General features: G+C 38.0%; 1 protein-coding gene, 1 long non-coding RNA gene and 1 pseudogene across 2 annotated transcripts; all 3 read right to left on the reverse strand.

The window, feature by feature from the left end:
- Nucleotides 1-2: 2 nt before the first annotated feature.
- Nucleotides 3-27,447, reverse strand: part of LOC111990516 (V-type proton ATPase subunit B 2-like) — a 54,801-nt pseudogene continuing 27,356 nt past the window's right edge.
- Nucleotides 3,320-7,030, reverse strand: LOC111988323 (uncharacterized). Its single transcript, XM_065760952.1, is given in 9 exon segments — nt 3,320-3,660; nt 3,754-3,868; nt 3,979-4,069; nt 4,153-4,385; nt 4,463-4,527; nt 5,029-5,112; nt 5,524-5,598; nt 5,897-5,980; nt 6,796-7,030. Coding segments are annotated over 9 exon segments (1,002 nt in total). The 5' UTR covers nt 7,009-7,030; the 3' UTR covers nt 3,320-3,618.
- Nucleotides 8,321-10,502, reverse strand: LOC136062174 (uncharacterized). Its single transcript, XR_010623993.1, has 3 exons — nt 9,808-10,502; nt 8,472-8,830; nt 8,321-8,383 (listed from the first exon to the last, which is right to left on the reverse strand). It is a non-coding gene; the product is annotated as an uncharacterized LOC136062174 (long non-coding RNA).

The following is a 27,447-nucleotide window of genomic DNA, read 5'->3' on the forward strand; positions in this document are numbered from 1 at the left end:
TACATGTTGACATCATTTATACATGGCATTAAATTACTGTGATAATAAGAAACCCACGTCCACTTGAAATTTATTTCCCACCATTGAACTACTATGCTAAACGACATTCCTTTAAAACTTTACCTGTCAGTAGTTCAACTGCTTGTCAATGTATATCTGCCCCTCTGTGATGTATCCAGTAAGATCGGGAGTTGGATGCATAATGTCCGAGCAAACAAAGAAATCAATGTTCAATTTTTTTTTTTTTTTTTGTAAAATCAATATTCAAGAAATGATTTGTCATTAAAACAAGATCGAAGAATAGGTGAGATGATTTGAGAATGAGAATCCATTACCATCATTAGGCAATGCTAAAATCAAAATTTGTGTAAAGGAGCCTTTCCGCCCTTCAATTCTTCCAGCACACTCATAAATTGTTTCCAAATCAGTATACGTATACCCAAGATACCATGCCTTCCGTGCACTTCTTGACAGGCACCAGAGACCTGCACAGTAGCAATCAGTTGTTTGTGTCAAACAAATTGTTTTAGAAAACTTTTTGAGGCTTTTACAGACTACTCAAAATACTCTGGACAAACAGAAAAGTTGACTTTCAAATATGCTAGGAAGCCATGTAAATTTTGCAAATATATTATATATTTCTAAGTATTAGAACCACAAAAAGATGTTGAAGGATGTACAGGTAGCTTCATGCCTCCTTACACTGACCTCTGTTTGTTTCATAAATTACAGTATATGGCACAACCCCAGTGCAAATTAAGCCGTAAAGATTTTACATTATCTCACGAAGAGCATCAGCAGAAGAACTCATATCTTAAGTATGACAAGAACATGCTTCCCACATTCATAAGCCAAATATTCAGCAGTAGTAAGAGCTATATGAAGAGTGATAATATGTTCAATTGCTAGGTCATTTTCCTGTAAAAGAGCACCCTAGAGGACACAGTTTATGAATGCAATTTAGACACTGTAATTTTCCCTATTTTCATTCTATAATATTAAAAAATTATGTAAATCAAAATTTCTTTTTATTATGTTTAATTTTGACTCATTTGAATTAGTAAATGCCTTTGTTTAATTTAGTATCGACAATTAATATTAGATGTACTCACCAATCTAAAGGAAAATATTCATTTTATAAATTAATATTATGCTAAAATGTAAAACTCACTTTATAAGTTTTATTTGTTTCTGTCCTTTGATTTTGTTTTTTCCTTTCTTTTTTTTTTCATTTCAGTCATCAATATTTCAGTCCTTTGATTTTGTTTTGCCACAATTAACTTATAAAAAAGACAAATTATTACTCTTTTTCATGAAAAATCCAAACTATTGTCACACGTAGAGAGCATGCCCATCAACTTGAGTTTTGCCCCCAATCCAATGACACTAGGGGCAGAGCCATGTTGCCCCTTGGGGGGGCTGTGGCCCCTGCTAGGAAAAAAGAAATGTCCACCAACATATATCAAATTTTAATTGGGCCCCCCAATGATGTACATCCGGCCCCCCTCCCATTTTTGATCAATACTTCAATTCACTCCCAATCTCTAGTTTCAATTGTAGGCCTTTTAATCCTCTAATAAAACAAAACATGGCTCACAGCCCACTGCCCACTAATAGTTAAATACGCAAAGCACTACTCAACAAAACAACACTTTATCACCAATTCTCCAACTCAAAATCAGAATATTCAGAACCCTTTCTTTTTTTTCTTTTTTTTTCTCTCTTTTTACTCTCTTCTTGTCTACTGTGTACACGCCACTGCCCACTCCACTGGTTCTAGTAGCCCCCAAACAAAACAAAATCTTCAACTCAGCTCAGCCCTCCTCTTAAACTCAGTCCTCACGATCCCTCAAAAAAAAAATGACCATTATTTTTTTTCTTCTTGCTTTCTTAAAATAAATCATTCAGAGTAGGAGCGTAACTAGAGGGTGAGTTTTCAGTTTCCGCTCCATCTCTTTTTTGTGTTTTTTTTTTTTCTCAAATATCTACACTTAAATATTCACATGCTCTTTAATTTTTCATAGTTTTTTAGAGAAATATATGGTTAAAGGCATGGGTATGGGGAGGTTGTTTGTGATGAGTCTTTTTTTTTTTTTTTTTTTTTTGAGAATGTAGACTAATATATTATTAAAAAATCAGCCGGGGTCGGCTTGTGATGAGTCTTGAAGGGAAGATAAAGTTTCTAAGGTAATTTTTTTTTTTTAATTTATTACTTATTTTTGATTAGTTAGATATCGTGTGGCAATGGATGTTGTTAAATTGTTTGGTTTATGTTGTGTACTTGTGTGTTTAATTTTTGCTTTTGTTTGAGGGGTTATTCTTAATTAAAAAAAAATTAAAATACAAGAAAATTTGAATAATAGGAATGATGATGGGTTGACTGTTTAAATTATAGTGGAAATTTTATTTTTTTTCTTGAGTATGAATATCATCCATATAAATAAAAATTTCTAATTAAGATTTTATTTTTCAAGTTCTTTTTAGGTTATTTTTTCAGTCATATTCTTAAAGCTAAAAGAATTATGAGCAAACGAAAAACAATTGATGCATTCTTAAAAAACAAAGATGTTAGCAATTTAAAATTTAGGATACATGTGGTAGTAGAAACAAATGTGGCTGTAGAAATAAGTGTTGATACTTCAATACCTGATGAACATCCCTCCAAATGTTTAAGAATTCAATCTGAAGAAATAGATCGTGATTTAGGATCACGTAAACAAATAGGTGAATTTCCTATCAACAAACAAGATGAAATCCGACGAGCTTATCTCAAATAAGGTTCATATCAACCTAAATATATAGACTGTCCATACAACAATAATAATCATTGTCGTCGAAAATCAGGCCCTCCATGTAAAAAATCCTAGCTACGCCCCTAAATGACACCCTCAACAATTATTCACCACATAAATTGATTACAATGTTTTTTGTTTTACCATTTGGTACTAGCAATGTGGAGTAATCTTATCCCTCAGATTTTGTTGTTTTTAATGTATCCCCCTCCATGGAGTTAATCTTATTTTTTATGTTAGGATGGTAACATGATCTTGTATAAGATCGTCTGAGAAGTACAAGCAAGGCACATAGCACAGGAAAAATATTTCAGGCCAGGCTCCAAGCCCATAAGCAGCAAACCTGATCTTAAATCCATGACAGGCAAGGTAAAAAAGAACACGTCTAGCATAACAGCTCAACGTCCATACAAAAGCCATAAGTTGCAGTAATCATTTTTCCAGCAGTGAACGTCCAATGTTCACCGATGATCCAAACTTTATACCATCAGCTCATATAATCAAAGAGAAGCTGGCAACCAGCAAAGGAGGCTAAACCCATTTAGACAACCAATAAAAAGGCAGTAATTGGCCTACAAACGTTAACACCTTATATTTTGATAGCAAATGGCAAAAACAACTTGATGATAAATCTGACATCTTTTTACAATCTTTTATCTATTGGCAATTCATATGCCAGACCTAAGGACAGTATCATACAAAAGCTTCTCTCTCTCTCTCTCTCTCTCTCTCTCTCTCTCTCTCTCTCTCTTCCCCCCAATCCCCAAGAAAAACTCAAAGACATGCAAATGCCATCTTCTCACTGCATATCCATAATCCATAAATCCTATCTGCTATCAGGGAACTTAGCCTCATATGCCTGGGGCACCTGCATGCATTTGTAGAATTTACTTGTAGTTTTACTATTAAGGACTATGTATTAAAATAAACAAAATAAAATGAAGTGAGAAAATATAATTACCATATAAGTTGCAGTAATCATCTTTCCAGCAAACCATCTACCATGTAGAGCACGTTGTGCAGCAACCGCACCTTGTGTATTTTCAAATCGCAAATACACAAAACCAGCACTGTTCCTGTAATCATATATACAACAACAACAACAAAGAGTCCCAAAATTTTGGTGGGGGGGGGGGGGGGGGGGGGGGGGTGTGGGAAGAGGAGGTCCACACAAAGAATAGCTTACTTGTCTAAAAATATATGTTTCAATTTTCCAAACTTCAAACATTCATTTTGAACATCTTCTTTGATATCCAACTCAAAATCAGGTTCCGTTTGCAAGGGGGATATCATTTTGAACATTATCAGCAACAGGAACAAGAAAGGAAAATTACTTTAAAAAAGCATGCCCCACCAACCTCATCATTTGGATCAAACATATCCTTCAATAATAAACATTCACTGGGAGCACCAATTGTATCAACAGTTGGCAAAGTAGCAATGGGAACTTGAAGACCTGAACCACCAAGTCCAGCAAGAGCAGGATCAAGGGGAGTAATTGGAGATACTGCAGGTGCAGCTCCTAGAATAGGCACTGTTGGTAAAGTAAGGCCTGTGCTATTGACAACTGGAGTGCCAGCAGAACCAGCAACGCTTCAGAAGAAAGGAAGAAAATGTAAGAAAAAAGAGGTCAATTTCAATATACCACAACAAACTAGGAAGAGAAAAACCTAGATCCAGAGCCACTGCGGTCCAACTTCTGCATGAGAAGTGCTCGAGATCATGCATTCAGAGACTGAGAATTAAAAGAAGAATTGTGTCAGCTTGGCCAATAATTTATTTAAGAGAAATAAATAAACAAACAAACAAAAAATTGTGAATAAGAGACCCACCAGAAATTCAAGAGAGAGAAAGATCGGAAATTGATAACTTACAGAAGGAAAATGTAAAACTAACTTGAAAATGCAAATGAAAGAAAAGGAGAAATAGGCCCAAAGACTAAAACTTTTAAGATATCAAAATTATTGTTGACATAGAATCAATTAAGATTAACATAAGCTCATGATACCTTTTTTTCGTGACATAATAGCAACACCAAAAACATGCTTTAGGTAATACACGCTTTAGACGTGTAAGAACAATCAAATACCTTAGACTTTGATTATCAAGATTGATTATCAACAAGCCTTAAGACTTTCAACCAACTTCAACAAAGAGAAATCATTTTTAGTTTTTTTATATTATAAATAATAATTAAAAAATAAATAAATAAAGAGAAAATGGACGTATAACTAACCAAGCCACCTCCTTCATCATTATCAAAATCACCAGAATTTGCTCCAACATCTTGCATTCCAGCTTGATCAGTAAGAGCTGAAACCTGAACAGGAAAAGAACAGAAGGGCGAAAAGGAGAAGAGAAGTCAGGTAAAAGATCATATTCAAAGTAGAAGAGCCTATAATAAGAATTTTTGGTACAGCATACACCATTCATTCATGTAGCACTGACAGAAGAAGAATGCCATCAAGTTTTATACATAAGCACGTGCCAAGTTACTAAAGACCAGTAACAGGGCAACACAGGCATTCAATTGTTTGATTTGAAAGCATTGATCTTAGAAAGGACTCTGGATCACCAAGTAAAACTCTTTGAAACTGTTGTATTAACTAATATGCTGCTACAGAAAGTAACAGCGTAAAATATGTGAAATGGCAAGAAGCTGGTAATAAAACAATGAGATTTGTACACTGTTGTTTCAGACTCAGTGCATTGAAAGATTGAATGGCAATACCTTGATAAGCTGACACGCAATCTCCAACTGTTGATTCAGACTCAGTGCATTTCTAGCATCTTCAAGACATGCAAACTGCAATAAACAACTTACTCAATTAGCCTACTAAATCAGGAGGAACCTTGGTGTGCATATAATATGCCATCTAGAACATCAGTAGAGCCAAGAACACCATATTAAGATATTATACCAAGTGATTTAGATACAAGCTGTATGTGATGTTCAAGCCGATTATCAATCTATAAGAGTAAAGGACTAACTATATCATTCAAAGCTTCTCATGTATAGTTAAGCATGCAAAACTGTGTTGCATAGAAATTTTAAGTGCTGCATTTTCAAGCAATTACACAAATGTTTCACAAATAGTACTCACCTGGACAAAGCCATATCCTTTGCAACGTCCAGTTTCATCAACAGGCAACTGCACCAGCTCTACTTGACCAAATGCTTCAAAAACCTGTTCAAAATAAAAGCAATGGATCAACAGAATTTAGTGAAGAATAAACATATCAAGAATCCAAAAAGAAGTAACAATCTGATACAGACACTAGATGCAGGTCCCAGATCACATGGCTAGATGTTGAAAGCCCGTGTCAGCCCAACTGATTAAAAAGTCCTATGTAATTTAGGGATACAATTATAATTACTTATATTGAAATTTGGTTATTTACTTTCCAACTTAGTTCAGGTATTTATTTCATATTCTTTCTAGATTAGTAGAATTATTTTTATTAGTCAGAATAATTTCCTTTCAGTGTTAAGTTGGTTAGTTTAAATGGACACCTTGAGTTCAGCATTATTGCCAATTGGCTTGCTTAGTAAAATTTCTTTTGGAACATTTCCAATGGTTGGTGCTGACTCCAGCCAACACTAGGTGCCGACTCCTAGTTTTTTACATTTTCTTCTTTGTTTCTTTTATTGTGATTTTTTTTCAGTGTTTTTTATGCATCAAATTTGGTATCAGAGCTAGGTTGTTCTGTCTTAATGACAAGGCATGATAACCATAACATAAGAAAAATAAATCAAGAAAATCAGTGAGAAGACTAAAGGGTATCTTTATAGCTGAAAAATCCTCTCACACTCAACTATAAATTAAGAATTTATCAAAAAAATGTAAAAACAACAACAAAAGCATATGATTGTAACAGGTTGAAATATCCCACACAGGTTTACCACATTGCAACCTGCCTTAAGGTAAGTCCAATCAATCAACTCCAATAACTTTCGCATTATAATAATCCTATGGAATGACTGCAAACAAATTATGCTTACCCGACGAAGATCAGCTTCAGTTATGTTTTAATGCAGATTCCCAACATACAGCCTTCTGGTCCCTCCTGAATAGGGACCTATAAGCCCACCTGATACACCAGCCATTGCTGTAGTTGACTGGACCAGATTCTTTTCTGCTTCTGATGGTTTTACCATAACTGGTTGACCTAGAAGAAGAAGACCAGAGAGTGCTATTGCCATAGGGACTGACATTGCATCATAGAACTCAATATAACTGCCAACAGAAACAATTTTAGTATAATCATAAGAATTGCACATATAATAATACTACAAGCGCCAGACACAGTACTAAATTAAATGAGTACCAACTTAAAAATATTTCACTTCCCTTCAAACCAATCACCCCAGGAAAAAGAATAACGTTGTATCACAATATATCTAATATCTAAAATATTCTACTGCAAGAAACTAGGGTCCTTGCAGATCACTTTTCCCAAGTTCTAATCAGAACTTTTCCCCTAAATGATATAAATCAAAGGTGAACATGATATGACAGCATTCATTCTGCCAGATTTTGGACTGGTGCCATTCATGTTTTATCCTAGCTATGGCAAACAGAACATTCTATTTATTTTCATAGACTATTTTTTTTTTCTGTTTACAATACAGATGGATCTCCAAACCTATGTGGCACAAATTTCTGCAAATCCCATATCTACTGTAGTTTTTTGCAAATCCCATATCTACGGTAGTAGAAGGTTTATTTCTTTAATGAAATAGCTTCATTTATTGAACTGAAAAACAAAAATGTAGCAGCAATTTTAGGATTTAATACAATATGAAATTTCCAGAAATTTAACATTTATTGATTATGTTTATGTATGTATCTATGTGTGTATGTGAACTGCAAAACAATTTCAACTAAGATGTATTCAGGGAAAATAAAACATACCCAACTCCCTTGGATCGTCTTTAATTGCAGTCCATTATTAGGCGTACATCTCGAACCTGAAAATTGTGCTCTCCAGATATTAGAAAGATGAGAGACAAAGAAACAAGATAACAATTTACATTGGAGTGTGAGAAAAAAGAAAAATCAACTCATAGAGCAATATTCCTCAACACTTAAGGGAGGATGTGAGCAATGGATAGAATTAAATACAGAGTTGAAACTGAACATTTTCTGCCTCATTTTACAACGGATCATTGCCTAAACAAGTGGGGGTCACTTACTCCAGATTTTGTTTGTGTGCATTCAACCAGGGCAAATGTCAAATTTTAGAATTAGGATGGCAATATGGTAAAATAGGGTAAAGGGCTGCAGGCCCATTTTCTTGAAGAGACAGAATATGTTAGCTCCACAGATGCACAAACTGCTAGTGAGAACTCTACAACTCCTCCCTTACCTACTCTATAATATTTGTTTTTTCTATTCAATAAGTTACACATGCACCCAGAGGATTTTGACTTTTGAACCTATGATCTTGCCATCCAACACCATCTTTTAGGGATAGCTAAATATAATTATATAAACTACAAACCAAAAAAAAAAAAAGTGACAAATACCATCCTTGCCAGTCTTTGAGAAGAACTCATACACATCTCTTTCATTTGCCTTCAAACAAATCTTCAAAATAGTAAGCCAAGATAATAAGTCAGACCTTAAGTTGTCAAAATTAACAAAAATAATACATATGCCAAATGCATTTGATTACCTGGTAGGCAAATACGGTCCTCTGATCCCGTTCAGGGTCAGCCTCTGGTCAGCCACTTCCTCCTTTTTCTCTTTATATCGTCTGCAAGGAATGAAAAAATGTGAAATATAGACCCAAAAAATTCACCTACTGATTAGTTTGTCAATGAATAATTCTTACGGAAAAAACAAGCTGAGCCAGAACACTCTTAAAGTGAAGAGTAGCATAGACATTGTTTTACTCCTTGCAAAAAATATGTATATGTATTTAATGTGGCAAAATTGCCTTGGATTGCAAACAGAAAGGAAGAAAAGAACAATCCCAATATGGCAGCAAATTATTCTCCACTATGTGTAAAAAGGCCGAACCCAAGTATAGTCCTGCAGGGAACTACACAAAGTTAACATGTGTTAGGTTCTAAAGACTTAGGATTTGTTGTATTTAGAACTCTAATGTGTAATGTTGGCAAACCATGATCAAAACAATATGTTTAGTCTTGTTTAGGCTTGCTCAAAGTAGTGTAATTCATGTAAAGTTGGAATCGAAAGACTGCAGATGCAATGGTTCATTTCGGCCTAGCTCGATCGATCGAAAGTTAGACTCGATCGATCGAAAGTCGGCCATAATATTTTTCTGCAGAATTTTCCAACTCAACCCTATCTCATTAAATGTTTAGGATTTTATGTTTTTGCTCTAGGTATATAAGGCAAAACCCTAGCCATGTTTTTGAGAGTTGCTCTGGTTGTATTGTTGCTCATACTTTGCTATTTGTGTGAATCTCTTGTGAGATCCTTGAGGAGCTTTCCTTCACATAAACTTAAGGTTTTCAAGGTAGAAATTATTTCAACATCTTGATGATCAACTCAGTTGCTGCCATTGAAGCTTAAAGAAACACAAGCGGGAGTGCTTGTATCTTGTGGAGAATCCAAGAAAGAAGGAGTCCGTGAATTCGGAGCTTGCACGTGGTCGTATTAGTAAGTTCTACTAGTGGGTAACATTAGGAAGTCAAGCGGGGAGCTTGTAAGTCCTTTTGTATGAACTTCAATTTATTCGTATAGTGGATTCAAGTTTACTTTGAGGATAGTTAGCTTAAATCTTTCCTAAATTTTTACCGTGTGATTTCCTGGGTCATTATATCATTGTGTTATTTACTTTTCCGCTACTTTATATTCTTAATATGATTGTTTGATTTGTTAACCTAGATTTGAATAATTTGACTAAGTTAATTACTTGGCTAATTAACTAGGCTAATCTGTTTGGGTTAAGGGGTCTAAAAACCGTTCAACATGAAATTACCAATGCAGGCAGATTCAGAAATTTAAAGATTGCTTCATCTTAAGATTTGATAAGGACCAACCTGGAGAAAGACGTGGCAATTAAAGGTAATGAAAACATTGGGACCAATATAATCATAAACGGAAACAGCATCATGTTGTATTGAAGGCAGTACCCAAGGACCTAATTGCATTAACTTGGAACCTATTAAAAGCTTATATTTCCACACAACAGATGGAACAAAATTGAGACCTTAAAAATTTGGTCTACAGTCCTATATTCGTTTGTAAACCCATACTTTTGACATGATCACATTATACCCAGGTAAGACAAAAAAATGGAAATACACAATCCAATCAGTTCTTGGTAATGATTATAGAGAAAGCTTGGGTTGTAGGGTCTCATCATTGGGAAAGCTAGATAAATAAGACACCATTCACAAATTGTATAAAGTTTCTTGTCAGAAAATGTAAGTACTTGTAAGGAGAGTATGAATGGGCAAAGAAAATTATGCAAGATATCCAAAAAAGTCTCTGCAGAAGCAATGACTACCGAAAACGGCAATCAATTCCATAGTTACACTTATATTCAATCAAAGCATTGCTAACAGTGAACAAGACTTTGAAAAATACATAAATAAGGAAACTACAGGTCATCTAAAACCCAAAACTTCAAGACATGAAATCAAACATATCAAAAATAAATTAATATATAATATATGCAAAAGAATAATGGCAATGGCTTTAGCCCAAATAACATTCTATTCCCCACAGGCAACAGAAGATGAAGTGCTTCTCATAAGCAAAGCTCATCACTCCCTCACCAGCATTTCTGCAACAGAATAAATACAATTAAGCTACTAAGTTTAAAGGTGGAGGATAACAAAAATCTTAACATGACATTACCACCACCGTCAAAACCTCTAACATCAAAACCCCCAATCTTGCAATGCAAGCTTTTAGAGAGATTCCAGAAACTTCAAGAGAAACATTAAAAACCCATGACCTGTTCCTGTGCCTAGCCCAATTGCCCGAAAGACCATCTGAAGATTGCTCTACCATATCTGCGAGTTCCCAGAATCTAATGTTCAATATGCAGAATTTTTAATACTATTAAATAGCATAAGTAACTATATTAAACTTAAGTACTACCCGTCAGAAAATTTAATTACATAATTGTATAAACCCCGTTATACTAACGAGAATTATACTTGGAGGAAAGAATGAACAACCCCCCCCCCCCCTTTTTTCGTTAAAAAAAAAAAAAAAAACAAAAGAAAGTAGTTGTCAAGTTGGATGTGCTTTCACATCAAACACAAAACATCTGTCTACTTTGTTAGACATAGAACAAATGCTAAATAAAAGGTGAAAAAATAAATTTGGGCACCTGGACTTCAAAGTAAGAGGACAAACTGTTTCCCAACCAACTGAGTTTACAAATATGCAAGTAGCATTAAATGCACAGCATTAAATGCTTACACTTTTTTATGTCAAGTTAAACTCAAAACACCCCCAGAGTGTGCTACATATGTCTTAAACAAGTATCTCATACTAACTTCCACATATCAAAGTAACTAAGGAACAAAAAAGGCACATTGCAACAGATAAGGAGTAGACCAAGCCTCACCCTCCTAAAAATATGTTAGCATTGATTTTCCATTAATATAAACCCAAATTATGACTCGTGGACTAGGTTGCCTCTTAACCATTGAAGATATTCTCAAAAAATAGATCGAATAGTACCAACAAACCAACTTTGCCCCAATTCTCAAATTAACATGCTGCATAAAGAAACAATGTCATGTGAACACAAGCATACATGCCAACAACACACACCCCCCCCCCCCCACCCTCCCCCCCAAAATATATATATATATATTTAAAAAAAAAAAAAAAAAAAAAAAAAGAGGAAGAATAAGGGACAAATATGGGATAAGAACACTTCGATTAACAAGTCCCAGCATTTCTCTTCTCCTACATGACACATGAAGACATTGCATTTACCCCAAAAACTAATGATGATTACCAGCATGAACTTGCAATCAAACTACAATCAACTAAAATACTAAATGGCTAAAAATGCAATGTAAACTCTAGCATGACAAGGAAATGTGTTGGGACTGGAGAAAGACAAAATAGATAAGAGAGTGGACAGGGAACCTACAGATATATCACCAAAAAAACAAGAATGATGAGAAGATGGTGCAAAAACAAACACAGAAGCAAAACCACTAAAACATATGAGGGAAGACGGCAAAAAAAAATAAAAATAAAAAGAAAAAAAGAACTAATCAACCTAACAAATTTTTTATACAACAATAGTTGAGGGTGGGGAATTTAAAACCTAAATGTCTTTGTTGGAAACACTAGGAGTTGCTAATTGAGTTACAAGGCTCTTGGCACTAATCAACCTAACAAATCAAAATACTGTAAAACATTAGCAAAACCTAATGGCTCAAAATCTGTAAGATATTAGGCTATAAAGAAAGAAAGAGATCATAGAAAATGGACTTTATTTTAATTATGAGAACAGCTAAGATGAAGTTGAACAATATAAATATCATATTACCAGTGCTTACAGTTTCCATGAAGAACTTTTCCAACTGACAACCCAGCATCACACAAACATCTCCTCTCTAGGGCAGGTAAATGTTATATAACTTCAACGCAGTGACCACAGTTAATTACAGAAACTATCACACAATGGAACCCCACCTCAAAATATAATGAAGTGTGTTTGAACAAGAGTGAGGAAGACCAGCAGATTATCCTCATATGCAAACAAGATGTCCACAGCATAAAACAAAGGAAGCTTTCTGTGCAATGATGCATGACACACACCCCTCAATCAAGGCCTATCTTTAAGCCTTAATAATGGAATTCAAAAAAGTACTTGCACCATCAGTACAATAACATTCTCAAGCATAACTCATGCATTGAGAACTGAAACCAGCTGCAAATTAAGTACAAGCTTTGATTTCAAATCATTGATACAAAAATTGGGAAAACCACTATTCCATCTTCTGTCTAATACGTTACTCATCAAGACAACTGACCTATTCGCTCTCACTTTTGGGTAAAAAACAAAGAAGGGGAAACCAACTTTCTATAATATCTATATGCATACCCAAGGTCAATATACTTAGATATTTAGAGCACTCAGCACTGTAGTAAGGTGCCAACATATTGAACACCCTTTCCAAATAACAATAAATATCAAAAAATTTAGTTAGTTGTCACGTTTCAAAACAATGCTGAAAAGTAGCATCTCGAGTGTCTAAAACTCGAGTTCCAAGATAGAACTCGAGTTTTTAAGTCTTGATAAGTCTCAATTTGTAAGCAGATGAGTCTGATGTGGAAAAAAATCCACATGGAACTCGAGTTTTAAAAACTCGAGTTCCATAAATTGCAGGAAAACATCACTATAGGGCTTAAAAATGCCACTATAGGGCTCTCTGAACCTGGTATGGGGTGATCACACTTATAAAAAAATTTTTACAGGAAAACGCCACTATAGGGCTTTAAAACGTCACCATAGGGATTAAAAACGCCACTATAGGGCTCCCTGAAGTATGGGGTGATCATATAAATTTTTTTTGCAGGAAAACGCCGCTATAGGGCTTTAAAACGTCACTATAGGACTTAAAAATGCCACTATAGGAACTCAAGTTTCTAAAACTCGAGATCTATGTGGCATTTTTAGGCTAACTCATCCAACAAAACACTCATAAAGCGAGTCTTTGGGACTCGAGTTTTAATATGGATCTCAAGTTTCTAAAACTCGAGATACTACTTTCCATTATTCTTTCAAACCTTGTCTAACTTACTACATAATTGCCCCTTACACTGCTAGTCTACCCATTTCCCCCAACATATTGAACCTACCTCTGTCTTGCTCTATTAGACTTTGAGGTCTTTGAGGTTGCAAGTCACAACCATTTAGACTTTTTAAAATAATATTTATTTAATTTTTTAAATTAAAATTTTTATTTAAAACTCTTTTTTTAATATAAAAGTTTTATATTTAAGTTTGTTAAGAGCAATTGAATCACTATTAATACTTTTATAATAGAAGAATGACGACATTTTAGTTAACAAATTCTAAAATTTACACACATAAAGTCATGCAAAATTATGTAAAAATACATATTTATTATAATAATCATGTAAATTCAGCCTAGCTCTATTATTTTTTTATTCTTGCTTTACATATCTTGAGAATGAAATAAATGAGTGGATGATAGTTATTGTGTGTGTGAATAAATATAAAAAATTAAAAAATTAAGAAAAAAATGATATTTTAATAAAATGTAGTGTAAAATAAATAATTTGATGTAAGGTATTTTGAAAAGTGAGTGTATAAAATATAAAAAACAAGTTCTTATTTTAAAATAGACATAAATTTTTGCATGAGCTAATGCAAATGCTCTAACATCTACTTCTCAATTGATTATAAGACAAATCCATTTAATTTCATTATGCATAATAGATTTTAATTAGGATTGAATTTTAATTTTAAAAAAATTTATTTTGATGAAACAAAAAATGCACTAGGAAAATAATTTAATTTTGTTATTGTGGGGCCTGTTATCTAAAAAGATACAGGAGTCATCAGAAATGGGCTTGGAGTCCAACGGCCCAGTCCGAGGACGCTCATGTGTCCGAGGATAGGTTAAAAGAATTATTGAGGGATTAATATACGGAAAAGGGATGAAAGTCACGTATAGTGGCGTAGGACATGTCCGAGGATGAAGTCCACCTCGGATATTCTAGTCCGAGGTGGATGTAACTATCATGTTGTCCATGGTAATCCGCAAAGTTGTGTTAGAACTGGAGAGTGAATATAGGCCTAAGGAGGTGTCGGTAAAGATAACAAATATCTTCCAAGGCTATTACCTCCGCATTAAATGCGTTCCAACTAACTCTCTAGCCACATTAATGTGGAAGTGATACCTGCACAGTAACCAAGCAGCTTTATGGCCACTGAGCAAAGATTCTGGTAAGTGCTGGATGGGACAGAAAGGAGTTCCTAGGATAGGAACTACACGTGTATGGTGGAAATGGAGTAAGGAGTAAAGAACGTAGTATATAACATGGAAGCAGATGACATTAGAGGGGGACTTTTTGGAAAAAAGAGGGTAGAAAGATAGAACTCATAAAGAAGCTCACTGAAACCTAGCCGAGGAGAGTCTTGATCATAAAAACAGCTCGAAGTGTCTTTTATTTGAATATAACTATAACCTTTCCTTTCAAGTAGACATAGTTCTTGTACCCACGCTCTAAAAAATTATTGTTTGGGCTTGTTGGGTTGAAAACCCATTCATATTCTGGGTCCAATCCATTTTGAATCCCTACAATTGGCGCCGTCTGTGGGAAGAATTTGATCTATTCACAAGGAAAGGCAAGAGTAGCGTTCGCGATGGAAGGGGAAGCACCGCAGCAACCATTAGTGGGCCCACAGCAGGCGGATGCTAATCAGCACCAGGCAGAGTCTAGGGGCTCTCAGCACAGTAATCCGTTGGTAGTCTACGGACATAGGGGGGATCGTGAGGGAAGTGCACGAACAACCCACATAGATAGAAGTCACTCTAGGGGGAAAGGCCATGCTTCCCACGTAAAGAACGAAAGGGACATGCAACGTGAGATTAACAAGTTAAAGAGGGAATTGCGACATGAGAGACGAAGGCGTAGAGCTCATAACTCTGGGCACTCCTCTGAGGAGTCAGATGACACCAGTTACAGACAGAGGTCGAGAACTCCACCTAGTGAGTCTTTTTCGCATGAAGAAGAGTACCACAATGAGTGAAGGTATAAGAGTCCGCCTCGCCAGGGTCAGGGAAATGACGCTTTGAACAAAGCACTGAGTCAGGTCTCTAAGTCGCCCTTTACGCGACGTATTGAGGACGCTAATCTTCCTCGGTGGTTCAATTAGCCCATGTTCACCATTTATAATGGCTGAACAGACCCCGTAGAACATGTTAGCCACTACAGTCAGAGAATGGCTATTCATGCTAGAGACGAGGCCTTAATGTGTAAAGTTTTCCCATCTAGCCTGGGCCCAGTGGCGATGAGATGGTTCAGCAGCCTAAAAGCTAATACTATTGACTCTTTTGAGAAACTCACCCAGGCTTTTGGTGCCCGCTTTATCACATGTAGGAGGGTTGTTCAACCCTTGGGATCGTTGCTATCCATGTCTATGCGGGAGGGGGAAACCCTGAAGGCCTACTCGGACAGATATTAGGAAACGTTCAATGAAGTAGATGGAGCTCAGTACAATGTGGCCATTAATACCTTTAAGGAAGGCCTTCCAGCCGAGCATGGCCTGAGGAAATCTCTTACTGGTAAGCCTGTTACCAGCATGCGTCAGCTTATGGATCGGATAGACAAGTACAGAAGAGTAGAGGAGGATCAGATACAAGGTAGAGGAAAGTCTAAGGCAATCCCTCAGGAGAGGAGGGATTTCAGGCCGGATCGGTACAATAACAACTGACCTCGGAGGGACTTTGGGGGGCAATCGGGATCTGCTAACTCCCAGGCGGTTAGTGCCGTGTTCCGAGAACCAGTGCAGCGAGTCTTGGAGAAGATAAAGGATGAGCCATTCTTTAGATGGCCCAATAGGATGGCAGGAGATCCTGCGAGGCGTAATCAAAACCTTTACTGCCAGTACCATCAGGATCATGGTCATACTACTGAAGACTGTAAAAACTTGTGGGACCATTTGGAACAGCTGGTCCAGGAAGGGAAGTTGACCCAGCTTCTACATCATTCCAGCGGCCGAGGAGGCCAGACAGGCTCGGTATTTTGGGGGAATGCTTCTTCAAGACCCCCTTTAGGGATGATAAACGTTATATTTGCTGCCTTGGAGAGAACTGGGTCTTGCCCTTCCAGGGTAATGTCTGTATCTCAGTGCTTGGATGAGGGCTCCAGTTCAAGGCCAAAGAGAGCCAGACTGGGCACCTCACTGGTGTTAGGCTTTTCAGAGGAAGATAAAAGAGGAACCATACAACCACATGAGGATGCTTTGGTGGTTACGATTAGAATTGGAGGGTATGAAGTGAGAAGGGTGATGGTTGACGAGGGGAGTGCAGCCGAGGTAATGTATCCTGATTTATTTAGGGGGCTAAATTTGAAACCTGAGGATTTGACAACCTATAGTTCCCCGCTGGTGGGTTTCGAGGGTAGATCAGTCGTTCTAGTGGGGATGATTAGATTACCTGTGCAGACTAGTTCAGATGTGGTGGAGGTGGATTTTATTGTGGTGGACGCTTTTTCTCCGTATACGGCTATTTTGGGTAGACCCTGGTTGCATGCCATGGAGGCCGTTTCTTCCACTCTTCATCAGAAGGTAAAATATCCCTCAGGGGGCGAGGTCTCAAAGATTTTGGGAAATCAGGCTATGGCAAGGCAGTGCCTGATAATGGCCATTCAACATCGGCCAGAGGCAAGCACTTTGGCTTCAGTCGAGGAGGATTTATAGCAGTCAAAGAATCAAGGAGCCCACCTTAGTACTTCTGCCGAGGAAATGAAGTGTGAGAATTTGGAGAGGGTGAGTGTTGGTGATGATCTAGAAAAGTACTTTCAGGTTGGGGCACAGTTACCTTTGTTAGAGAATGAGCAGTTGGTTGAGGTTCTCAGGAAGAATGTTGATGCGTTTGCATGGAGTGCTTATGAAGCCCCAGGGGTGGATCCGGAGTTCATTTGTCATCATTTGAACGTCAACCCCTCTATTATTCCAAAGAAATAGCCACCTCGGCGTCCGTCCAGGGTACATGCCGAGGCTATCAAAGACGAGGTGAACAAGCTCAAGCAGGCAGGGGCTATCAAGGAGGTGTTTTATCCTCAATGGTTGGCCAATACAGTCGTAGTGAAGAAGAAAAATGACAAATGGCGTGTATGTGTTGACTATACGGATCTTAACAGAGCATGCCCAAAGGACCCTTTTCCTATGCCCCGTATAGATCAGTTGGTGGATGCGACCGTGGGCCACCCTCGGATGAGCTTCCTGGACGCCTTTCAGGGCTATCATCAGATCCCATTGGCAATGGACGACCAGGAAAAGACCGCTTTTCTCACTCCCACTAGAAATTATCACTATAAGGTAATGCTCTTTGGTTTAAAGAACGCGGGGTCTACTTACCAGAGAATGATGACGAAGATGTTTGAGCCGCAATTAGGCAGAAGCATTGAGATCTATATTGATGATATGGTCGTGAAGAGCAAGGTAGTGGCCGAGCATGTGACAGACCTTACCAATACTTCTGAGATTTTAAGGAGGCATAAGTTGCGCCTGAACGCGTGCAAGTGCTCATTTGGGGTAAGTTCAGGGAAGTTCTTGGGTTACATGGTGACTCATCGGGGAATTGAAGTGAACCCTGATCAAATTAGGGCCATAACTAGCTTGCAAGCACCTCGGAATCCCAAGGAGGTCCAGAGGTTGACTGGGATGATCGCCGCATTGAACAGATTCATATCCAGGTCGGCGGATAGGTGTAGGCCTTTTTTCCTGTTGCTCCACAAGTGGAAAGGGTTCGAATGGACTGAGGAGTGTGCCCTAGCATTTCAGCAGCTGAAAGAGTATTTGTCTCGACCACCCATCATGTCTAGCCCTGAAGTAGATGAGGTTCTTTTTTCTTACCTAGTGATCACCACTTATGCGATCAGTTTTGTTCTGATACGAGTAGACAATGGAGTACAGCGGCCAGTCTACTACGTGAGTAAGTCGCTTCATGAGGCTGAAGTACGTTACCTGCCCTTGGAAAAGGCCATTTTGGCAGTAGTGCACGCTACAAGGAAACTTTCCCATTACTTTCAGGCGCATACTGTGGTCGTCCTAACTCAGTATTCGATTAAAGCAGCACTTCGGAGTGCAGACTATACTAGCAGGGTTGCTAGGTGGGGCACAATCCTATGGGCTTTTGATGTTAAATATATGCCCCGTACCTCCGTGAAGGGTCAAGTGCTCGCCGATCTGGTGGCCGAATTCGCCAAAGGTTCTGAAGAAATAAAGGCAAGCCCAAGTGGCATGGATGAAAAATCAGTTGGCCTTATCTCCACGCAACCTGGTTCATCCTGGAAGGTGTATGTGGATGGGGCGGCAAATCAGCGGGGGTCAGGAATAGGAATTGTACTGATATCCCCTGAGAAGGTCATCATCGAGAAGTCTCTAAGGCTGGGATTCTCGGCTACTAATAACGAGGCGGAGTATGAAGCTTTGTTAATGGGGATGATAATGGTCAAAAAGCTTGGTGGAAAGACAGTGGAAGTCTTCTCGGATTCGGGGCTGGTCGTGGGCCAGGTCAGAGGGGAACTGGAAGCTTGAGACATAAAAATGCAGGAATACTTGAGCCAGGTTAGGCGTATGCAAGTTAATTTTGAATTTTTTGAGATAACCCATGTCCCTAGGAGTGGAAATGCCCATGCGGACTCTTTGGCCACCCTTGCCACATCCTCGGCTCAGAACTTACCTCGGATGATAATGGTCGAAGATTTAAGCGCACCTACCCCAGTAACAACGGACACGCTTCAGGTCAACCAAATCAGCTCGGCATGTAGCTGGGTGGATCCTATAATATTATTCCTTGAGAAGGATATACTGCCCAAGGACAAATCAGAGGCAGAGAAGTTACAGAGAAAGGCTCCTCGTTTCTGGCTGTCTGAGGATAAGAAGTTGTACAAACGCTCTTACTCTGGGCTGTATTTGCTTTGTGTACGCCCTGAAGCATCAGAGGATCTTCTAGAAGAGTTACATGAAGGAATTTATGGTAGTCATACTGGAGGAAGGTCTTTGTCTCACCAGGCAATCACATAGGGGTACTGGTGGCCAGGCATGCAAAAGGAAGCCCAGGAGTACATGAGGAAATGTGACCAATGCCAAAGGTTTGCGCCGAACATTCATCAGCCAGGAGGAGTCCTCAATCCTCTTTCTAGTCCTTGGCCTTTCGCTCAGTGGGGCCTGGACATTGTTGGCCCTTTCCCTAGGGCAGCAGGAAATAAGAAATATTTGCTAGTTGGCACGGACTATTTCACGAAATGGGTTGAAGCCGAGCCTTTGGCTAATATTAGGGATGTGGATGTCAAGAAGTTTATCTTGAGGAATATTATTACTCGGTTCGGGGTTCCTCAAGCTCTCATCTCGGACAACGGTCTACAATTTGACAGCAAAACTTTTAGAAAGTACTGTTCCGACCTGGGGATAAAGAACAGATATTCCACTCTGGCCTATCCACAGGGAAATGGACAGGCCGAGGCTGTCAACAAGGTCATAGTGGGCGGACTTAAGAAAAGGCTGGATGATGCAAAGGGCAGATGGGTGGAGGAACTTCCACATGTCCTCTAGGCGTATAGAACAACGCCCCGACGATCAACAGGGGAGACCCCATTTTCAATGACGTACGGAGTTGAGGCCGTGATCCCTGTTGAAACGGGCTTTCCAATGCTGAGAACCAGTACTTTCACCTCAGATGGGAATGATGAGCTATTAAAGAAAAGTCTAGATTTGATAAATGAGCGACGAGAAAAGGCGATGGTTCAATTGGCATACTACCAGCACAAGCTGAAGCAAGGTTATGATGCGAATGTCAAACTAAGGCCGTTAGCTCTAGGAGATTTGGTGTTGAGGAAGGTCTTGGGAAATACCAAAAACCTAGCTTGAGGAAAGTTAGGGCCTAATTGGGAGGGGTCATATCATATTACATCTGTAGCAGGGATAGGGGCTTATTACTTAGAAGATTTAGATGAAAAAACTGTACCCCATCCCTGGAATGTAAGCAATCTAAAGAGGTATTATTATTAACAAGTTATGTTTCACTTTCCTTTATGGTTTATCTTACTTCTGCAATATGTGCTTTTGAAATCAATGGAAGTATTAAACAGAAACTAAGTCATGTCAGGTCCTCGGACCACAACTTAGTGGAAATTAATGCACTGTGGCTTTAGTTGAAGTATTACACATAGGTTAAGGGACAACGAATTGTTTAGACAACAAACTTAACCGAAATCAATGCCTTTTAAAGGGAATCCGTGCAATTAGAAATATATATCAAAGTGAATGTCATGAGCATCACTTAAAGCATTTCAAGGTGTTCAATACCTCTCTGGGTGAAATGTAAGAATGCTATCTTAGATATGGATATCTCTTAATGAATTTACAGCGAGCCTTGGTAGGGCTATGGATGTCACTGCTATAGTCTGTTTTGGTTCCCAATGAGTGTATATAAAGTTGAGTTTTTCCTTTATGATATCAACTTTCATTCTTTTATAATCCGAGATCATGTAAAAGAAAAGATAATAAAGAACATCCACGCAAGAAATTATACAAGTGACAAATGAAAACCCAATATTTCTTATAAATTTTAAAAAAGGAAGTACACATTGCAACTAAAAATTTCCTCAAAAAAGGCTTAAAAGAAAAATGAATGGAAAGGGAAACTAAAGGGAATCTGATTACAATTAACTACTTGTTTAATTTTATTTGGAGCTGATGTTGAGGGGCTTTGCCAGCTACCTCAGGAGGAACCTCTTTCTCCTATACCTTAGGAGTTTCTCCAACAGGTAAAGTGGTTGAGGCCAAGGCTTGTTCAAAACTTTGGGAAGCTGCTCCATCCTTGGGCCCTTCTGTTCCTTTATCCGAGGACATGTCCTTCGCCCTTCCAGGCACTTCAGGTTGCTCCTACTGATTGACTGAGGGAGGAGCCAGAGTTTGAGCTTCCTTGATTGATTCAGCAGCTGTAGAGGGTGCCTCTCCTTGTTGAGTAGAAGGACTGGGGGCTCGAATAGCTAGGGGAAGATAAACATTCTCGGGCCTTCTCAGCTCTGATGAAGGTTCAACCCCAGCTCGGTTGAGAGCTTCTTGCCAGGTCAGAGCGCAGTACTCTCGGCACACAACTGGCACCTCAGCTCGGAAATTATCCTCTGTTTTAGCAACGCCCACGTCATAGCCATGTTGCTCAGTTGCGTCTCTTTCTTTTTCAACCTCGGCTTTCGCTTTTTCAACCTCAGCCTTGGCCTTTTCAGCTTGATCTCTGAGTCTCTGGGCTTCCTCCAGTTGTTTCTGCAGAGTTAATATTTGCCCCTGGGAAGTTGCCAACTGGGCATTAGCATCGCGCAAGAGCTTCCTTTGGTCCTCGACTTGCCTTTGGACTCCATCCAAAGCTGAGTCAGCGCTTTTTCGAGCATTTTCCTCATCGGATAACTTTTTCTTCAGCTGCACAACGTTTTGTTCAGCAGCATTGAGTGTTTGCACAGTTGCTATCTTTTTCTTCCTCTCGACCTCTATCTGTTGGTAGTAGGAATTGGTTATCTCCTCCAGCTTGAAAGTGGCTTGAACGGCCTGGAAGAAAAGAGGTTAGAAACACTACGGGGAATTATGTACATGATATCTATGATAAGAAACAGTAGTAATACAACAATAAGGGCATTATACCATGCCCAAGTATCTCTTGGCATTCTGGAAGACCTCATTGCTCTTGATAGTCCTCAGCTCGGCCATATCCTTAGGAAGAAGAAGTGTTTCCTCTAAAGCCGAGGCGATGTGGCACCCAAGTCCATCATTAAAGTTCCTGATTAAGGCATCTTCCCTTAAGGGCTCCTCGCCGAGCATGGGAGCAGGAAGCCAGGCCTCAAGTTTCGAGGACTGAGTGGTCGTCTTGTCGGCCACTCGTTGAGATCCGTGGCTAACTTTTTGCTGCTTTGCAGCTCTTTGATCCTCATTTTCACGGGTCGTACGAGACCTCCCAGCATCCACCACTTCTTTGTCCTTTGGCTCTCTCCTCCTCTTCGGATCGCTGGGTTCGGTCACAGGTGGCTGAGGTGGCCGAGGATGAAGAGGAAGAGGAGGTGGGAGGTTGGGCTGAACTGGCTTCTCCACCACCACCCTGCTAGGCTGGCCTTCGATTACATCCTTCAAGCTCCTCTGACTTTTCCTTTGGATGCCCATTTCTTCAGAGGTCACCTCAGGATATTGAGGCTGGTTGAAAACGTCAAACTCGTTTGCAGAATCTGACAGTTCTACAACTCCTCTTGGAGTTTCTTCTTCTTCTTCTGCTTCTTCTTCCTCTTCTTCTTCGTCTTCTTCCTTCACTTCCTGAGGAACGGGGTGTGACGATGAAGCTCCTGTAGAGAGAGTAGTCTTGGGCAACGGCTCAATGAAGGGAACACCCTCAGGAATTAGAACGCCTTCAGGAACAATGAATTCCTCAAAGGTTACATTGATATGGTAGAGCCGAGGATCTCTTGCCTTTATTACGCACTTGGGAGCTTGAAAGGCTGTGGAGATTGGTTTGTACTTGAGGATTATATGTGCTACTCTCAATTGACCATCAGATGGATTCACATACACCTCGGATCGCAGGATTCTGTCTAAGCTCTCCCTGTTAATCAATCTGATATGAGGCTTAGTAGCGCGCTTGTCTACAAAGTCATTAAAACATGGAAGGAAAACTTTATTAGGGATAAAAGTAACTTGAATCAAAATTATAATCTAATTTATAAGGGCGTATGTCCTAGGAACCCCACCTGGTTGTCCCTCCTCAGTCAGACAGGGTAAACCATCATGCCATTCCCCGGAGAAAATAATGAAATCATCTTTCAAACCCTTGTTTGATGTAGGGAGGCACTGGATCAATCTTATTTCAGGGAACCTGGACTTAAGGTAATATCCTTGGCACTTCAAATGATTGAGGTTATACACCCAGTTCACATCGTGATGGGTTAGACCTTGATTATACTTGGCGTTTAGAACCTCTATACTCCCAAGCACCCTGAACATATTCGAGGCGCACTGTGTGGGAGATAATTTAAAGAACCTGAGGTAACTTCTAGTTAAACTACCCATCGGGATAGTCATCCCTCCCTCTATAAAAGCGATCATAGGGATGACCACTTCCCCTGTTTTTCTATCGTGTAACCATGTTTTTGTGGAGGCATATCTCATACCCACTGTTGGGGGAATCCTATACTTGGCTCTAAATGCTTCTATTTGTTCCTCGGAATCAAAAATATACTTGAATCTACCCATTTCCTAACAGTTGTAAAGAAAAACTGATGAAGAGGATGGAAAGCTAAGGAGGGTTAAGGGAACTTACAGGTTTGGAAAATGAGCTCCTCGGACAGGCTCCTAGTATTTATGAGAGCGTGGAGTGGTGAAAGAGAGACAGGTTCAATGAACACGCGCTGAGACAGTGTGATTTGTGTAACTGAAGAGAGTTTTGATTTGAAATGCCCTTTATAAGGGCATAGAAATTAGGAGCGGGGAAAATCCCGCCTATAAATGTGGAGGGTCCTCCACCGTTAGATTTGCATCATGTCATTGCATGTGGGGGACAGGGAAGCCGTCATCATTTAATAATGGCGTGTTCCCGACGTCGAAACGTCAGGAGCGTGCCTTGGGCAGATAGAAAGAAGTTCTGAAGGCAAGATGTCAAAATCTCCCTTTTTCCGAGATGGAAAAAAGCGAGATTTTGAGGAGCTATTGTGGGGCCTGTTATCTAAAAAGATACAGGAGTCATCAGAAATGGGCTTGGAGTCCAACGGCCTAGTTCGAGGATGCTCACGTCTCCGAGGATAGGTTAAAAGAATTATTGAGGGATTAATATACGGAAAAGGGATGAAAGTCACGTATAGTGGCGCAGGACATGTCCGAGGATGAAGTCCACCTCGAATATTCCAGTCCGAGGTGGATGTAACCATCATGTTGTCCAGGGTAATCCGCAAAGTTGTGTTAGAACTGGAGAGTGAATATAGGCCTAAGGAGGTGTCGGTAAAGATAACAAATATCTTCCAAGGCTATTACCTCCGCATTAAATGCGTTCCAACTAACTCTCTAGCCGCATTAATGTGGAGGTGATACCTGAACAGTAACTAAGCAGCTTTATGGCCACTGAGCAAAGGTTCCGGTAAGTGCTGGATGGGACAGAAAGGAGTTCCCAAGATAGGAACTACACGTGTACGGTGGAAATGAAGTAAGGAGTAAAGAACGTAGTATATAACATGGAAGCAGATGACATTAGAGGGGGACTTTTTGGAAAAAAGAGGGTAGAAAGATAGAACTCATAAAGAAGCTCACTGAAACCTAGCCAAGGAGAGTCTTGATCATAAAAATAGCTCGAAGTGTCTTTTATTTGAATATAACTATAACCTTTCCTTTCAAGTAGACATAATTCTTGTACCCACGCTCTAAAAATTTATTGTTTGGGCTTGTTGGGCTGAAAACCCATTCATATTCTGGGTCTAATTCATTTTGAGTCCCTACAGTTATATAGTCAAATATTATTATATGAAAAATTTTTCAAAATTTTTTAATGTTATTATGATTATTATTGCCCTTATAATCTTTTCATTATATTATTTCTTTATCTTCTAATTCGGTTTTGATAAGATTTTCAAAAAAAAACCCTCAATTTTGATAAATTCTCATTGACTTGTGAGCTTTCATATAAATTTTATCTTATATTATTATATTCCTAGTAATAGATTAATCAAAGGATCCTATGTGATAATCAATTAAAATTTCTAGATTTACCTTTTTTTTATATCTATGTCAATATTTATACTAGACTTTTTCTAATTAAAAAATATTTATAACTGAAAGAAATACATTCTATAAGATAACAAGTTATGATTATGATAAAATAGAATAAATTTAAAGTGTATGACAATATGATGTAATATCTCAAATACACTATTACAACTTCACTTCATAATATAATCGCCCCATACCAATGGTTTCAAATTGGCAAAATAAAGACAAAATTAACATATGATAGATTAACAAGCTTGTGTGACAAACATACCCGCCAAAGATTTGCGGGCCATTTATATAAAGCTTTGTTTGACAAAGACATTTACACCTTCATGGACGATAAACTTCGGAGGAAAGAAAAAAATTTCAGAGGAACTTCTCAAAACCATCAAAAGGTCAAGGATTTCGGTTGTTGTGTTCTCTGAAAATTATGCATCTTCCAAATGGTGTTTGGATGAACTTGTTTGGATTCTTGACTGTAAGAAAAATCTTGGCCAATTGGTTTTACCAGTTTTCTATGGAATAGATCCATCAGAAGTACGTAAGCAAGAGGGAAAGTTTGGGGTGGAATTGGCTGAACATGAAAAAAATTTCAAGGATAACATTGGCAAGGTGCAGATTTGGAGGGCAGCTCTAAAAGAAGTTGGCAGTTTGTCTGGATTCCATTATGATAATGAGTATGTATCTCCTAATTAGTATCATGCTTTCATAGGTTTTTTTATTTTTTATTTTAATGGTTTGTCATAACCACTATGTGAAACTGTTCTATTTTGTTAGTATCTTTAACTATAAAGGTAGTCGCTCGTTAGGCTACAAAGAAAAATTTAATCTTACCTATTAAGAGTTTCTTCCATGTATTTTTTGAGAAAAGTTCATCTCTTAATCATTTCAATCTAGTATCATATGTGGGTTTCCAATAAGTTTGGTTCCTCACCTATGCGGAGTTTTCATGCAACTACTTGATAGAAGAATAAAAAAATTGTAAAAATTGTATATTTAGAATTTTGCTTATCTTCATACGTACATTTTCCAAATAATCCATTTTGTAACATGCCTTTTATGCTATGTGATTGGCAGTTGCCTTGAATCTAAATTTATCCTAGGAATTATCAAATGGATATCAAGCACTACATTAAACCGCACACGTTTATTTGTTGCTAAATACCCTATTGGAGTAGATTCTCGTGCAACAGAAATAGAAAAGCTTTTATATATTGAGTCAAATGATATCCGTATTGTGGCAATCCTTGGCCTTGGGGGAATAGGTAAGACTACAATCACAAGAGCTGCATATAACAAAATTGTTGGTGACTTTGAATGAAGTTTCTTTCTAGACAATGTTAAAGAAAGGTCTGGGACAATTGATGGCATAATTCAACTACAAGAGATACTTCTTTCTAAGATCTTAAGGGATATAAATTGAATTTAGAAATTTTTTTGCAATAACTTAAATTGAAGAAATCAATTTTTTTTAATAACTTAAATTGAAGAAACCATTATAATAACTTGATACTGATTATATATTTTGCGATATATTATAATAGAAATTTCAAAGAGATGGCTTATTTCAACAAATTTAACATTGCAATAACTAAAATATCTATTATTTTACAATTTATTGCAATGACAAACATGAAGCTGCAATGAATATATTATTACAATGATCTAATTCTAATTATTTTACAATATATTGTAAGAAAAAATATGAAAAAAAAAAAAACTATTACAGTAAATATACCGTTGCAATAATTTGAACCCAAATTATTTTTGTCAATTCTTTACAATCTATTGTAATAAAATTCATGAAATAATAGCCTACTGCTACAAGATATTCGAAGTAATAAATTGTTAATTGCAATAGAAAATATATTATTACATCAAAATTTTCATTAAAATATTTAAGGTTTATTGCAACAAAATTTTTTTTGTAGCACAAACTTATTACCTCAAATTTTATTGCAACACTTTGCATAAACTATTACAATGACTTCGATGTTGTTGCAACGATTTTTTTTTTTTGTAATAAACATTTTTTGTTGTAGTGAAACCCATTCTCTCCCTTACCCCTTATTCATGTAGCAAAAGGGTAAAAAAAATAATGCAAAAACTATATATCTAGAATTTTGCTTATCTTCATACTCACAGTTTCCAACTAATCCATTTCCTAACATGCTTTTTATGCTATGTGATTGGCAATTGTCTTGAA

Source organism: Quercus suber, unplaced genomic scaffold, assembly GCF_002906115.3.
Source record: "Quercus suber isolate HL8 unplaced genomic scaffold, Cork oak 2.0 scaffold_388, whole genome shotgun sequence".
Taxonomy (NCBI): domain Eukaryota; kingdom Viridiplantae; phylum Streptophyta; class Magnoliopsida; order Fagales; family Fagaceae; genus Quercus; species Quercus suber.